This window comes from Gavialis gangeticus, unplaced genomic scaffold (assembly GCF_001723915.1).
Source record: "Gavialis gangeticus isolate Ggan-Ray unplaced genomic scaffold, GavGan_comp1, whole genome shotgun sequence".
Lineage (NCBI taxonomy): Eukaryota > Metazoa > Chordata > Crocodylia > Gavialidae > Gavialis > Gavialis gangeticus.
In genome coordinates this window covers 164444901-164456953 of record NW_017729024.1, presented here as the reverse complement: position 1 = coordinate 164456953, position 12053 = coordinate 164444901, and the positions used below count along the sequence as shown (strand labels likewise).

The 12053-nt window shown below is 53.1% G+C and overlaps 1 protein-coding gene across 1 annotated transcript in view; it reads left to right on the top strand.

Moving 5' to 3' along the window:
• UNC13B (unc-13 homolog B) overlaps positions 1 to 12053 on the top strand; it is a 339671-nt gene that overhangs the window by 292011 nt on the left and 35607 nt on the right. The window contains exons 33-34 of the mRNA XM_019518288.1: positions 2811 to 2963; positions 6865 to 6988. Of these exons, the coding sequence (XP_019373833.1) occupies positions 2811 to 2963; positions 6865 to 6988 (277 nt within the window). The remainder of the gene's footprint in view (positions 1 to 2810; positions 2964 to 6864; positions 6989 to 12053) is intronic.

Here is a 12053-nt window from a genome sequence, read left to right as displayed (position 1 = left end):
CCCTGCTTTCCCTGTGGCAGGTTCAGTTGTGATGTCTTGTGTTGTGTCAGGGCTGACTGTCATTTTGCTAAGAGGTTGGACAATGGATTAGCCTGGGATTGATTTGGATGGGGCTGCTCCTGCCTCAGGCAGGGGTTGGACTAAACGTGCCCTCTGGAGCTCCCTTCCAGCCCCACATCTCTGTGACTGTGAGCCTAGAGCAGCCGCGCTAGTGCACAGGAGCGTGCCTGCAGGCTCCAGCACGTGAGGCATGCACCAACCCCTTGGGCCAGGCCCTGCTGCTGTTGGTGCAGTAAAGAAAAGCCCTGACAAGTAATCTCCACGGTCAGCACAGTGTTCAGGTGATGAGCTCCTGGTACGCAGATGCATATGAAAGGGGCCCTGCTCAAGATGAGCAAGCAGCAGAGCTGGCCTTAGAGGTGGGCAATGTGATCAGGGGGTGCCATGCACACACTGCCACCTCTTTCCCCAGGGGTGTGGCCCCCCTGCCAGGTACACCTGGGGGGTGGGGGGTGACAGAGCAGAGGAAGTCCAGTCCCCTCCCTCCCTCCCTCCAGAGCTGGGTGGCTTCCTTGGCCCTCTGCCTCCAGCAGGAGCTGGGTGGCTGCCCTCAATAATTCATCTCCCAGCAGTGAGATTGGGCGGGGGACAGGTGGCAGAGATGTGGGGAGCATGTGCCAGCATGCAGCATGGGTAGGCAGCCTCCCATGTGGTGGGCATGGCACGGCAGACCAGCAGTAGAAAGGAAGCTCAGGCAGAGTTTCTGATGCTGCCTCTGCATGAGTGTTTTCCGTCCTTTGATGGGACTCAGGACAGGTGTGTGGTGTCCATGGGGCCCACTTTGGCCCTTTCCAAAACTTGTATGTGTACTCCAGCAACCCCATGGGCAGAAGGTCACCCTGCTGATGGCTGAGCTGTGCTGAGATGCTGGTGCTGCACAACCACCCTGCTTAACCTAATGTCACATCAGCATTTTACATGCAGGGAATACACTGGGGTTTCCAGAGGCAACAAGGGAGCTGTGGCAAGACTTACCCCAGCTGCAAGGATGGTTGCTGTGGCCTAGCATATAGGGGGCTTGTTGAACAGGCTAAAATCACGGGATGCAGGTTACATCCTTCAGTCAGTGCTGGACACTTAGTAGCCCTGTAACTGGTCAGGCCCTTTTCCTATTTCAGGGTTGCCCTTAGGAGAAGCATTGCCAGGAGCCTTAATGAGGTGTGAACAGCCCAAGCTCTGAGTAACAGTGTAACAAGTCTTTGAGTAACAATGTAACAAGCATTAAGGAAGTGCAAAAGCTGAGAGCCAGCAATTCCTGCAGAAATTAGGCACAATTTAAATATTGGCCAGCTAGAAACGTATCTCAGAGGGCAGGCATGTGGCCTTGGGGCCAGGAGCTTTCTAACCTCAGTAACTGATGTGCATGGTGGTCGCTTCTGCCGTGTTTTCCTGTGGGTTTGTCAACCTCTGCTGCCCAGAGCCAGTGCAGGCAGGAGGCTGGGCTGGAAGAGTTGGATCCCCAGGGTTACAGGGAGCAGCTACTGTTGGAAACGGATGTTGATAATTTCTTTATGTGCATCCAGTCCGATAAGGCTTCTCCCAGCCTGGCTGCACTGCTTGGGTACCCAGAATTGGCTGCTCTTTGGCACTCCTCATTGCTGGAGAGGCGAAGTGAGTGTGGAGGCAGCAGGCAGAGGAAGGACCCTGGCTTGAACACAGTAGGAGGTGACCAGGTAGTGGGAGGGACCAGGAAGCTTTGACGTGCGGGCTGTCAGTGCTCAGGAGAGCGTGGTTGGAAAGGCCAGGGGGCACGAGGAGAAGTGGGTAGCAGGAAGAGAGGGGTGTATGCCTAAGCAGTGGAGCCGTGGCCCAGCTACAGGCGTCTGGCTGAGTCAGCCCCATAGAAGATCAGGCCACCTACTCAAAACCAGGTTTGAAAGCCAGTGTTATGCCTCTACGGTTTGAAATCTTGGCCGCAGTTCCTAGCAAAGACCCACGTGATCGTCATTTAATTAAATACCTTGTTGTCAGAAATAGTTCCTTTAAATGTCAAAGCCTTTCCCTTCCCTTGTGGAGTTGGCCCTTTGGGAGGCTCTGCAGCCTCCTGTGTTTTCCATACGGCTACCTGCGTTTCCTGTTGGCTGCAGTAGTGTTGGCCAACACAACCGATGGGCTTCTCACAAGTGACTTCCCAAGGCAGGTGCGGCTGGGTGGTTACCTGCCTCTTGCTGGGACCCGGGGACAGGAAGGCAGTTGCACTCCCCTGGCATATTGCGTGTTCCTGCTGTAGCCCAGCCGTCCCATGTGGACACTTGTGTGTTATCCGTATAGTGCAGGGCCTTGCTCCAGGCAGCACCTGTCCTCATGTATTGTAGGCGCTGCAGTGAGACGCATGTGTGTCTGTCTGCAGTGTTTCCTGATGACCACTGTAGATACCCACAGTCCCAAATTGTCACTGCCTGTGGGGCCCTGTTCCCTTTACGGACAGAGAGTGCTGTGCTTTGAGTTGGATGCCACTGCAGTTCTTGCAAAAAGAAAGGACACTTTGGCAATTTCTAGTTAAGTGAATGAGTTGCCCTCCCACATCAGCACACCGCCTGCAGTACGGAGAGGCTGTGACTGGCGCCTGGTGCTGCATGCAAGGGCGTGTTAGAAAGGATCTGCTGTCAATACGAGCATTGGCAGAGAAACAAAGCGAGAGCATGTCTTGGAGAGGGGGGACGCATGTACACTGAGTGCACAGACTGCAGGGATGTGTTGGGTTACCACGTGCAGCCGCTGAATAACCGACTTGCCTTGCTTCTCTCCAGCTTTCAGACCCGCATCGATGAGTGCGTCAAGCAGATGTCGGACATCCTTTGTCAAGTGAAGGGGACGGGCAATATCCCTACAAACGCCCGGAACACGGTGGCGCAAGATGCAGACAATGTCCTGAGGCCGCTGATGGACTTTCTGGATGGAAAGTAAGGAGGAGCATCCTCATGCTGTGTCTCGTGCTGCTGTACAACTGGCAGTGGAGGTGGGGAAGGGAGCCTTCAACTTCCTAGACAGCTCCTGAAAGCCTCCTTCTGTCTCAAAATCCTTGTGGTGGGTTGAGGCTGTTTATCCCACCCAAGGTGATGGCAAGGCTCAAGTTGGGGAATGTTGCACATTCCTGCAGCATGCACAGTGTGTGTAGCTTGCATTTGTCAGAGGGACTGTTTTGCAAGTTGGATTTGTACGTGCTTGTTCCAGCTGTGCCTCGGGTCAGGTGCTGAAAGCGACTGTTCCTGTCATATTTGACATTGGCTGTTCTGTCTTAGTACATGGAAATTGCTTCTGATTAATCTGGTGAGACAGCTTCCCCTTCTCACTGACAGCCAGGGAACACGGGCATCTTAATGACTTCTCCTCTTCTCCTGACCATAGAGAAAGTCAGTGGCAGAGCCAGAATTGCTTTTGCCTTCCCTTTCTCCCTGTCCATGTCTTCTGACTTCCTCCCTCTTCCAGTTTGCACCACAGCTGGGTCCTTCCCCAGTTCAGTTAGCTGCAGCAGACAGATTTCGGGGGGATCATGTGGGAGCACCACAAAGCAGCAGAAGTTTGTATGCATATTGTGGGCACTTCAGCAAGTGCATGGTCCTGGCTCTGCCATTGGCTTCCAGCGGGTGTTGAATAACACGGGGCAGTGGGTTGAGTCTTGTCAGACCCTGCAGATCAATTTAATCTTTCTCTGCCCTTAACCACAGCAGAGGTGGCAGGGGAGATTGGACACAACTGCCTGATGGTGTAAATGCAGAGAGAGTTGGAGAAGGCAGGAGTAGCAGAGAGTACAAAGGAATACATCAAGACATTTCTTGTGTTTCAGAGACTGGGGGTGTCCAGGGAGCTGATGAGAAGTATGTAGGAGGAGGGCTTGTGATCAGCTTTCAAAGAGTCTGTACGTTGGACCAAGCTGCCTTTTGCCATCCCCCACAATCTGTTACATTCCCTGATCTCTGGAAATGGGCTTTGCCAGGTGGGGATACTTGGCCTTCTCACCGGTGCTGATGCTTTTCATCTTGCCGTTGCTTTAATCTATGGTGTCAGGGCAATCTCCATGGCCAGCCTTTGGAAAGAGACAGCTGAGCTGCAGAAGGATGGCGCGACAAGCCTTCCCCACTCACTGCAGCTGAGAACGTATTTCTCGGGCCATGTTCAAAACAGCCTATTTAAAGTGATGCTGAGCGTCGACTTGCCCTTGGACTGACATTCGAAACCCCAGGTAGAGGCCAAGAACCCTTGTGCCTTGACTAGAGGCATCAATGCTGAGGTTGTGGAGTTGCAACAGCTGCACACTAAGCATCTCAGCTGGTAGGAAGGATGAAAACAGGAAGGGTGTCTGAAATGGCCCCCCTCCCCCCTGCCAGGATTGGGCAGCCCCAGGTTAGGTGTTTCTGTTATAGTTGTTGCAGTCAGAAACCTTCCCTGAGCTTGGCCAAGCAAGACCTGGGTCCCAAGCTGGGGAGAGGAGCGGCATCCTGCCTGTTGCTCAGAAGTCTAGTTGCCCAGGGACTGGCAGATCGTCATGCATTCTGCATTTCATCTGTTAACTGTCCTATGCCAAATGCAAAAGCAGTTTAGGGACCAGAACCCATGCGTCTCCCTTCCTGGGGCCTCGCCTCGCCTCTTCACTAGGCTACAGAGTCTGGCTCTCTCCCTGTTTTCCTTCTGGCTGCCTGACGCTGGCACAGGTGCTGCTCAGAGGCTCAAATGCAGCAGGAGGGATGGAGAGGCCTCAGCCTCGTCCAGCCTGTAGGTAGCTGGTTAGGATGCTTCCCTGCAAAGCGGGGAACGGGGGTTTAAACCCCATCAGGCCAAGGATGTGTGGGACTCTCAACTCCTTTATAGGCAGGCCTTCTGATCTTTAAGTCAGTGGGTAAAAAGTGGATGGCATCTCCCCTGCAAGCATGCTCCAAGTTCACCTTAATTGCAGAGTCCCAAATGGCCTATGGCAGGATTCAGACGCCGATGCGTGCTTGTTGAAAAATGCTGCTCTTCTGGGCGTGCCCAGGGGCTGTGTTTCTTATGCCCAGCTCTGCCAGCTGAAAAACAAAATCTGACAAGAAAGCAGCTTATTCACCCAACTGCTTTTTGAGTCTGGGCCCTTGAGGGTTTTGGTGTCACTGCCTGGGGAGCCTTGTCATGTTCAGGGTATGGACAGGCAAAGCAGTTAAACCCCTTTGCAAGTCATGGGGGACTTCCTGCGGTGCGGCTGAATCTGATGCACTTGTTTCACGTGTCTACTCCTGTCCAGCAGTAAGTGAGGCTGGACTGCAGTCATTTCCACCCAGTGAGACTAGGGGATAACTTATTCTGGTTAAGTTTCCTTTACTGGGGGTTGGGAAAAGGCAGATGAGACAAGTACGCCAGACTAGCATACTCCCAAGAGGTAAGTGTCCTCTTCTCCTGTAAGATGCTGTAGTTGTACATCTGTCTAAAACTTTTGAAACAATCCTGAAATCTTTTCCTCATGGCAGGCGAGGAGAGCTGTTGCCTGGCTTTTCTCCACCTTCCAGTTGTAGCCTGGTCTCGGGAGGATGAGAACTAAAATCCCAGCCAGGATCAGAGCTAGTACTGGCAAGCGAGCAAGCTCTGCGATTGTGACTGGGGAGGAAGGGATCTGCATGCTTCTGGAGGATGTGAATGCAAGGCAGAGAGTCAAAGGCATTAGGGTGGTTTAAGGGGGTACAAATAGGTTGGGATCAAGCGTTGGAAAATAGGCTGTTGGGAAGCATTCACCCTGGCTGCTCTTCTAGGTCCCATGCCGGAAGCGTGCACATATTTGAGCGTAGGTTTTTCTGAGAAGCAGAACGATGACGGTGGAGAGCAGGCATGCGACTTGGCAGCTTCCTGACACAGGGACCCTCTGGTATGGGTGCATTTGAAGTGCTGGAGACAGGATGTCCCCAGAAATTTGTGCTTTGCCCCCAAAGCAGCTGCCAGTGCCCTGGCAGGGCTTTGCAGAGCCCTCCTGTTAAAACTAGCTGTCAAGTTGGTATACATTTTCAAGCACTAACCTTGTAGCCGGTTGGCTCCTTTGATAGCTGGATGGACATTTGTATGCCCTGATCATTATATGCGTGGCTGGTTTAAATTTATTGCATGGTTCATCCATCAGATGTGTGATAGATGTAACATGCAGCAGGGGTCTGACTGCTGGTTTGGCTTTGGAGATGCTGAGGCACAACCACAGCATGTTGATGGAGCTGCTGAGGGGGACATAGGACAGGAGTCAGCAACCTGCAGCCTGCGGAGCCAAGAGATGCAGCCCATGGAGCAGGGGCTTTGCCTGCACTGCCCCATGACTGGGCAGGGGCGAGAAGCAGTGGTGGCAACTGGGCCCTGGCACTGGCCCACTTCAGCCCAAGCTGGGCCATTCCAGCATGCCACAAACCTTGCCAACTGCTGACACAGGAGGTCGCACTAAATGGTCGCAATGGTCTTGTTTGGACTTGAAATTGTGTCCTGTCTTTCCCTGGGTAGGTGATGAACCCTCTGGAGCTAGGCCTTATTTCCAAGCCCCCAGTCTGGGTGTTGTTTGGGATCTTGGCCAGCTTCCAAAATGCAAATCATAAAAGAGTTCAGCCTCGGCTCGGCAATGCAATAAGTGCTCATCTCGCGCGTGTCTGCCAATGTCCTCCAAAGGGAGCAGGAAGTGGGTGCTTTCCAATAGCAGCAGAGTATGGCAAGGGAGCTGTTCTCTTGCCTATGAGGCATGAAAGAGTCACTAATGCTGTTTGTTTGATGAGGCACTGCCTCTCCCCCACACTTCCAGTCCCCGTCTCCTGCGGATCATGTCCCTGGCACAGCGTGGCTTAATCAGCTGTTGTTCTTTCCCCTCAGCCTGACGCTGTTTGCGACGGTGTGCGAGAAGACGGTGCTGAAGCGGGTACTGAAGGAGCTCTGGCGAGTGGTAATGAACACCATGGAGAAGCTGATTGTGCTGCCTCCGCTCACAGACCACACGGTAAAGCAATCCCTTCTTCCTGACTCGGTGCAGAGACCACCCCCGTTCCTCTGTCCGGGGTCATCTGTCCAGGAGGTCGCGCTTGGATAGGTGCCTGCTCTGTCGTGTGGGTGACAGAAGGGAAGAGACAGCCATAAGCTAGTACTGGGTGGCTTTATTTGTGGTGGGTGCTGAGATGCCAGAATGACTGTCGGGTATGAAACCATGCTGGACAGAAACCAGGTCAGGGCAGCACCTTGGAGACTGAGAGAGGCAACAACCGGCTTCATCACATGCTAGGAATGGACTGGCAGAAAGAAAATTGTATATAGAAAGATTAAGGATGAGGGAGGGGTACTGTGAGGAGAGGTAATAAATGGATTGATGAGGTCAGTTAAGGTGAGCAGGGCATTTGGCAGCTGGAGTTAACACCTAGTCCAGGTAGTGGGACAAGATCCACTCTCCCTGTGGAGAGCACGGTTAACACCATCCAGTCTGTGGGTGATTTAGGATTATAGACTAGGATTAGTATGGGATGGTTTAGATTGGGTGGGACTAGATGTGACCACCGGAGAGGTGCCTCCCAGCCTGACTTTTCTTGAATGTCTAGGGTTTCTAGTTCACAGTTTTGCATTCACGTTGTTTTTTAAAGTTATTTTTGTTCATGACAACTCCCCTGAGGTTGGGGACAGGAAGTCCAGTTTCTGCCATGGGCTTGGGGGCATTTCTGGACATGATGGGCAGGCAGGGGCCAGCAGTCTTCTGCAGAGAGCTGCACCCCCAAATGATCTAGTGACTGGTGCTGGCTTCATGGGCTTGCATGGACCACATGACCACTTCCACTGAAGTCATCTGCTCCTTCAGCAGCTGAGTGTTTCTCCTATTAGATGTGGCTCATTTGGGACGAGTCATTAGTGATGTTTCAGACTATGGTCCCAATGGAGCGGGGCACATTGCTCTGTCTCTGGGGAGTTGTTTGAATCACCACCAGGATGGGCTCTGATTTCCAAAGCAGCCTTTCATGTAAGTGTTCATCTGCAGGGACCACTTGGGATAGTGACAAGTCAGTGATGGGAAGACAACCTGTCTCCTAATCCCAGCGAGCTGCAGTGCCGGATGATGTTGCAGTTCCAGAGGCTCAGCTGCTCCCAGACCGAGATCCCATCAGGAGCCCAGGAGACTCCTGGCTGCAACCTCATGTGTTTGGAGTTGCTACAGGTCCTCCTAGAAGCAGGACTGTGGATCTGGGCCTCATGGCAGCATGATGTGCTTTGATTTGCCTGGCAGGTGGAAAGGTGGCTCTTCTCATTCCTCACCTGCTCTCTGCCTGTGCGGAAAGATGGCCAAGGAGATGGTGCAGGCTTGCAGGCTGCAGCCGGGTTATTTGTTCTCCCCCTTAATGGTCTGTTTAAACCTGGAAGTGCTGAGAAGCCCTGTGATACGTGAGCTCTTTCAGAAGCCTCTTAGGAACTAGGAAACGAGTCAAGAGCCTCAAACACCTGCTTGCTCCACACTTATTTAAGCAATTGTTTTTAAATCCCTTTAATCAGTCTCAGTGATTTGGGCACTGTCCTTAAAAGGGGGAAAAGGGCTCACTTCCTGGGAGAAAAGAATGCATTTTCCAGCCAACTTCTACACTACTATAGGAGAGGAGATTTAAGGAAAACTGATGACACCTGGCTGTTAGAGCTGCCTTATCCCTTCCAAATGGAAGCGATGGAGAGGGTGGGGAGAAAGCTGTCCTAAGGAAGGCAGGTAGAAGGATCTGCTTTGGGCTTTTATGTTGGCAGCTTTTGAAGCTCCCAGGCAATGTGGGTTGCAAGTGCCTGACATTGTTTCCCTGCAAAAAGCAGCATGTTGCTTGAAAACTCCCCCAAGCAGCGGGAGGTCACCGTGCACTAGCCCCTCTGTGCCATCGTGTGTGGTCCCATGTTACCTCTGTGCACCCTTCAAAATGGAGCAGCTGCTGTTCGGCAAGGGGCTGCACTCCAGCTGCATGCGGTTCTGGCTCAGACTCTTCTAAAACGTGGTCTAGAGCAAGCTACAAAAAGAGAGATGAGCAGAAGTAGTCCAGACACAGATCAGCTGCCAGGGCCCCATGACAGAGTGGCCAAGGCTGGGAACAGGAGAATGCAATCAGAATATAGACAATGAGAGCAGGAAGGGACCTCAGGAGGTCACGTCTAGTGCAACCCCCTGCTCCAAGCAGGACCAGCCCCAACTACATCATCCCAGACAAGGCTTTGTCTTCCCAGGTCTTCAAAACCTCCAAGGTTGGAGACTCCACTGCTCTGGGGAGTCTGGTCCAGTGCTTCACCACCCTCCTAGTGTGATTTTTTCGTAATCCCCAACCTCAACTTACCTTGCTGTAAGTGGAGCCCATTGCATAAGCACCCAGCCCCACAGAAACCAGATGCCCCAGCCTGTGGCTGATAGGATTTGAACCTGTGCAGGGAGACTCCAGTGGATTTCCAATCCTGTCCAGAGTGAATGCACCAAAAGAGACATGTCAGAAATTAGGCCAGTCATGGACTCTCCAGAGCATCACTCCCTTGGGACCTGCAGCCTTATACAGTCTATTGGAGCCTGAATCCATTTGGTCTCCAGTCTGTTGACATAGACCAGTTGGTTCAGTGTTTGCTCCATAGCCCGGTCCCCCTTCCTTGAGGGTCTGCTTCCAAACACCGTGAACCCATTCTCCCCCAGTGTGCAAGCTAGTCGGGGAAACAGAAGCATGCAACCCAGTTGTAAGATAAGTGCATACAACTCAGAAGTATCACAAACAAGATAGGATGGGGCCCCAAGATCAAGTGGACACAAACGATCTGTGAAGAAATTAGGAGATTTTTAACTGTTGGATTCTGGAGTGGTCTTTTGAGCACAGTGCTGGGAACAAGGGACCTAAATTGCTCCAGGCCGGATCTCAGCAGGCTTCTGGAAGGGGCAGTGTGACCAGTTAGGGGTGTAGCTGGTGTTGATGCCTGTGTTGCATGCAGGTTTTCTGTATTTGGTATCCCTGCAAAGGCTCTGGAAAGAAGCTCTGTGTGGAAGGGGTTGGGTAATCCCACGCTCCGTAGCTTCTGCCTGTGGGGACCAGAGGGATCCCCCTGCTTTCCTCCCACTGGATGCATCCAGCCACAGTGAGCTGTCAGAGCCCTGCCACGATCCTGCCACCATCATTACAACAGCGAGGACTGGTGCTGCTGCTCAGCACCCTGGGAGCAATAGCAGCAGCTGTTGTCACCACAGCTGGCCTGGAGCAGGTGTCACCGGCATGCAGTAGCAGCAGCTGCAGGCAGAGAAGTCTGCCTCCGGCTGATGGGAAGGCTGCCTGGACTTGGGGGGGTCCTAACAGCTGGTGCTGCCCTCTCCCTTGCCAAGAACAGGCAGAAGCTGTCAAATCCTCCCCGTCCTCCACTACCCACAGGGTGTGTGCAGGGGTGGGGGTATTTTGACGGCTGCTGCTCTTGGTCTGGGATCCAGCTTGCTGCCAAGCTCCCCTGGGGGCAGGGGAGAGCAAGGAACAGCCCTGTCTCACCCATGTGCTGGAGAAGCTCCCCTCTGAGGTGACTGGTATCAGGGTCCTAGAGCTGGGGGGCTGGAAGGAACCGGTGGGGGTCACATCTAGGCCAGGCTGGTCTGAGGCAGGATCAGCCCTGTGCAAACCAGCCCAGACGCATCCTTCATTTAAACTCTTCGTAAAACTACTGTCAACCCTGATACAACAGAGACATTGCACCTGAACCTGCCATAGGTAAAGCAGGGGAACCACAGCAGCTAATGACCTGTTTCTTTGAAATGGTGTTAATAGATGCTTGAAAGATCCCAGGCACAGGCCGTGCCCTGGTACAGAGGAAGGCAAAACCCCCCAGTCTGGACCAGTCTGACCAGGGGACAATCCCTTCCTGCCCCCAGTGCAGCGTTGATCTGACCCTGAGCGCAGGGGCAAGACCCTCCAGCCAGGACCCTGCAGGGTTGGTGCCAGCAGGAGCATTGGCACAGCCCCGTCCCCAGCCCGGGCTGCAGCAGCACCCAGCGCCTCTGGGGGAGGCTTCAAACCCTCTGGCACATGGAGCAGAAAGTGGGGGGTACAACCAGCACAACCCAGAAGCCTGGGACATCCCCGTAGCAGAGCTACGGGTAGACATCACTGCACCCAGATCACTGCTGCCCAGTGTCTGTCCACCCTCTCCTTGACACCTCCAGTGACGGACAGTCCTCACCTTCCCCCACTGGGGTGCATACCCCACTGCATCCTTGCTCTAACAATGAAGAAGCATTTCCAGGTCTCTAATCTAAAGTGACTTTGCTGCAACTTCAAGCTGTTGGTCCACATCCTCCTCTGCAGCAAGAGAGAACAGCTGCTTTCCCTCTTCTCTATTGCAGCCTTTCCAGTGTTTGCAGACTGCTCCCATGGCCCCTCTTCAGCACCTTTTCTGCAAGCTGAACATGCCCCGCTCCTTTAGACTCTCCTCTGACTTGCCTTCCAAGCCCTTGAGCATCTTTGTCACCCACCTCTGGCCCCTCTGTACCTTCTCCACATCCTTTTTAAAATGTGAAATGCAGACCTGAATGCAGTGTCCGGGTGGAGCCTCGCCAGTGCCGAGCAGAGAGATGCTATCACCTGCTTTGTGTTGCATGGTAGCGCTGCAACATGTGCATGCCCTCTTACCACTAGAAATGAATAACCATTGCCTTAAAACCTAAAAATCTCTTTGGTGAACTATGTGCTGGGTCTGGCTTGGGCTTAAAGCAATAGCTAAGTTTAAGGCTAGGAAGGGATTTTTCCACAGGTCAGGTTGGCTTGGGCTGCCTGGTTTATTTTGCCTTCCCTTCATAGTTTCATAATTTCTAGGGTTGGAAGGGACCTGAGTAGATCATCAAGTCCAACCCCCTGCCACGGCAGGAAAGAGTACTGGGGTCAAACGACCACAGCAAGGTGTACATCTAGCCTCCTCTTAAAGACCCCCAGGGTAGAAGCCAGCACCACTTCTCTTGGAAGTAGGTTCCAGATCCTACCCGCCCTGACCGTGAAGTCGCGCCTCCTGATATCTAACCTAAATCTCCCCTCTGCCAGCTTGTGACC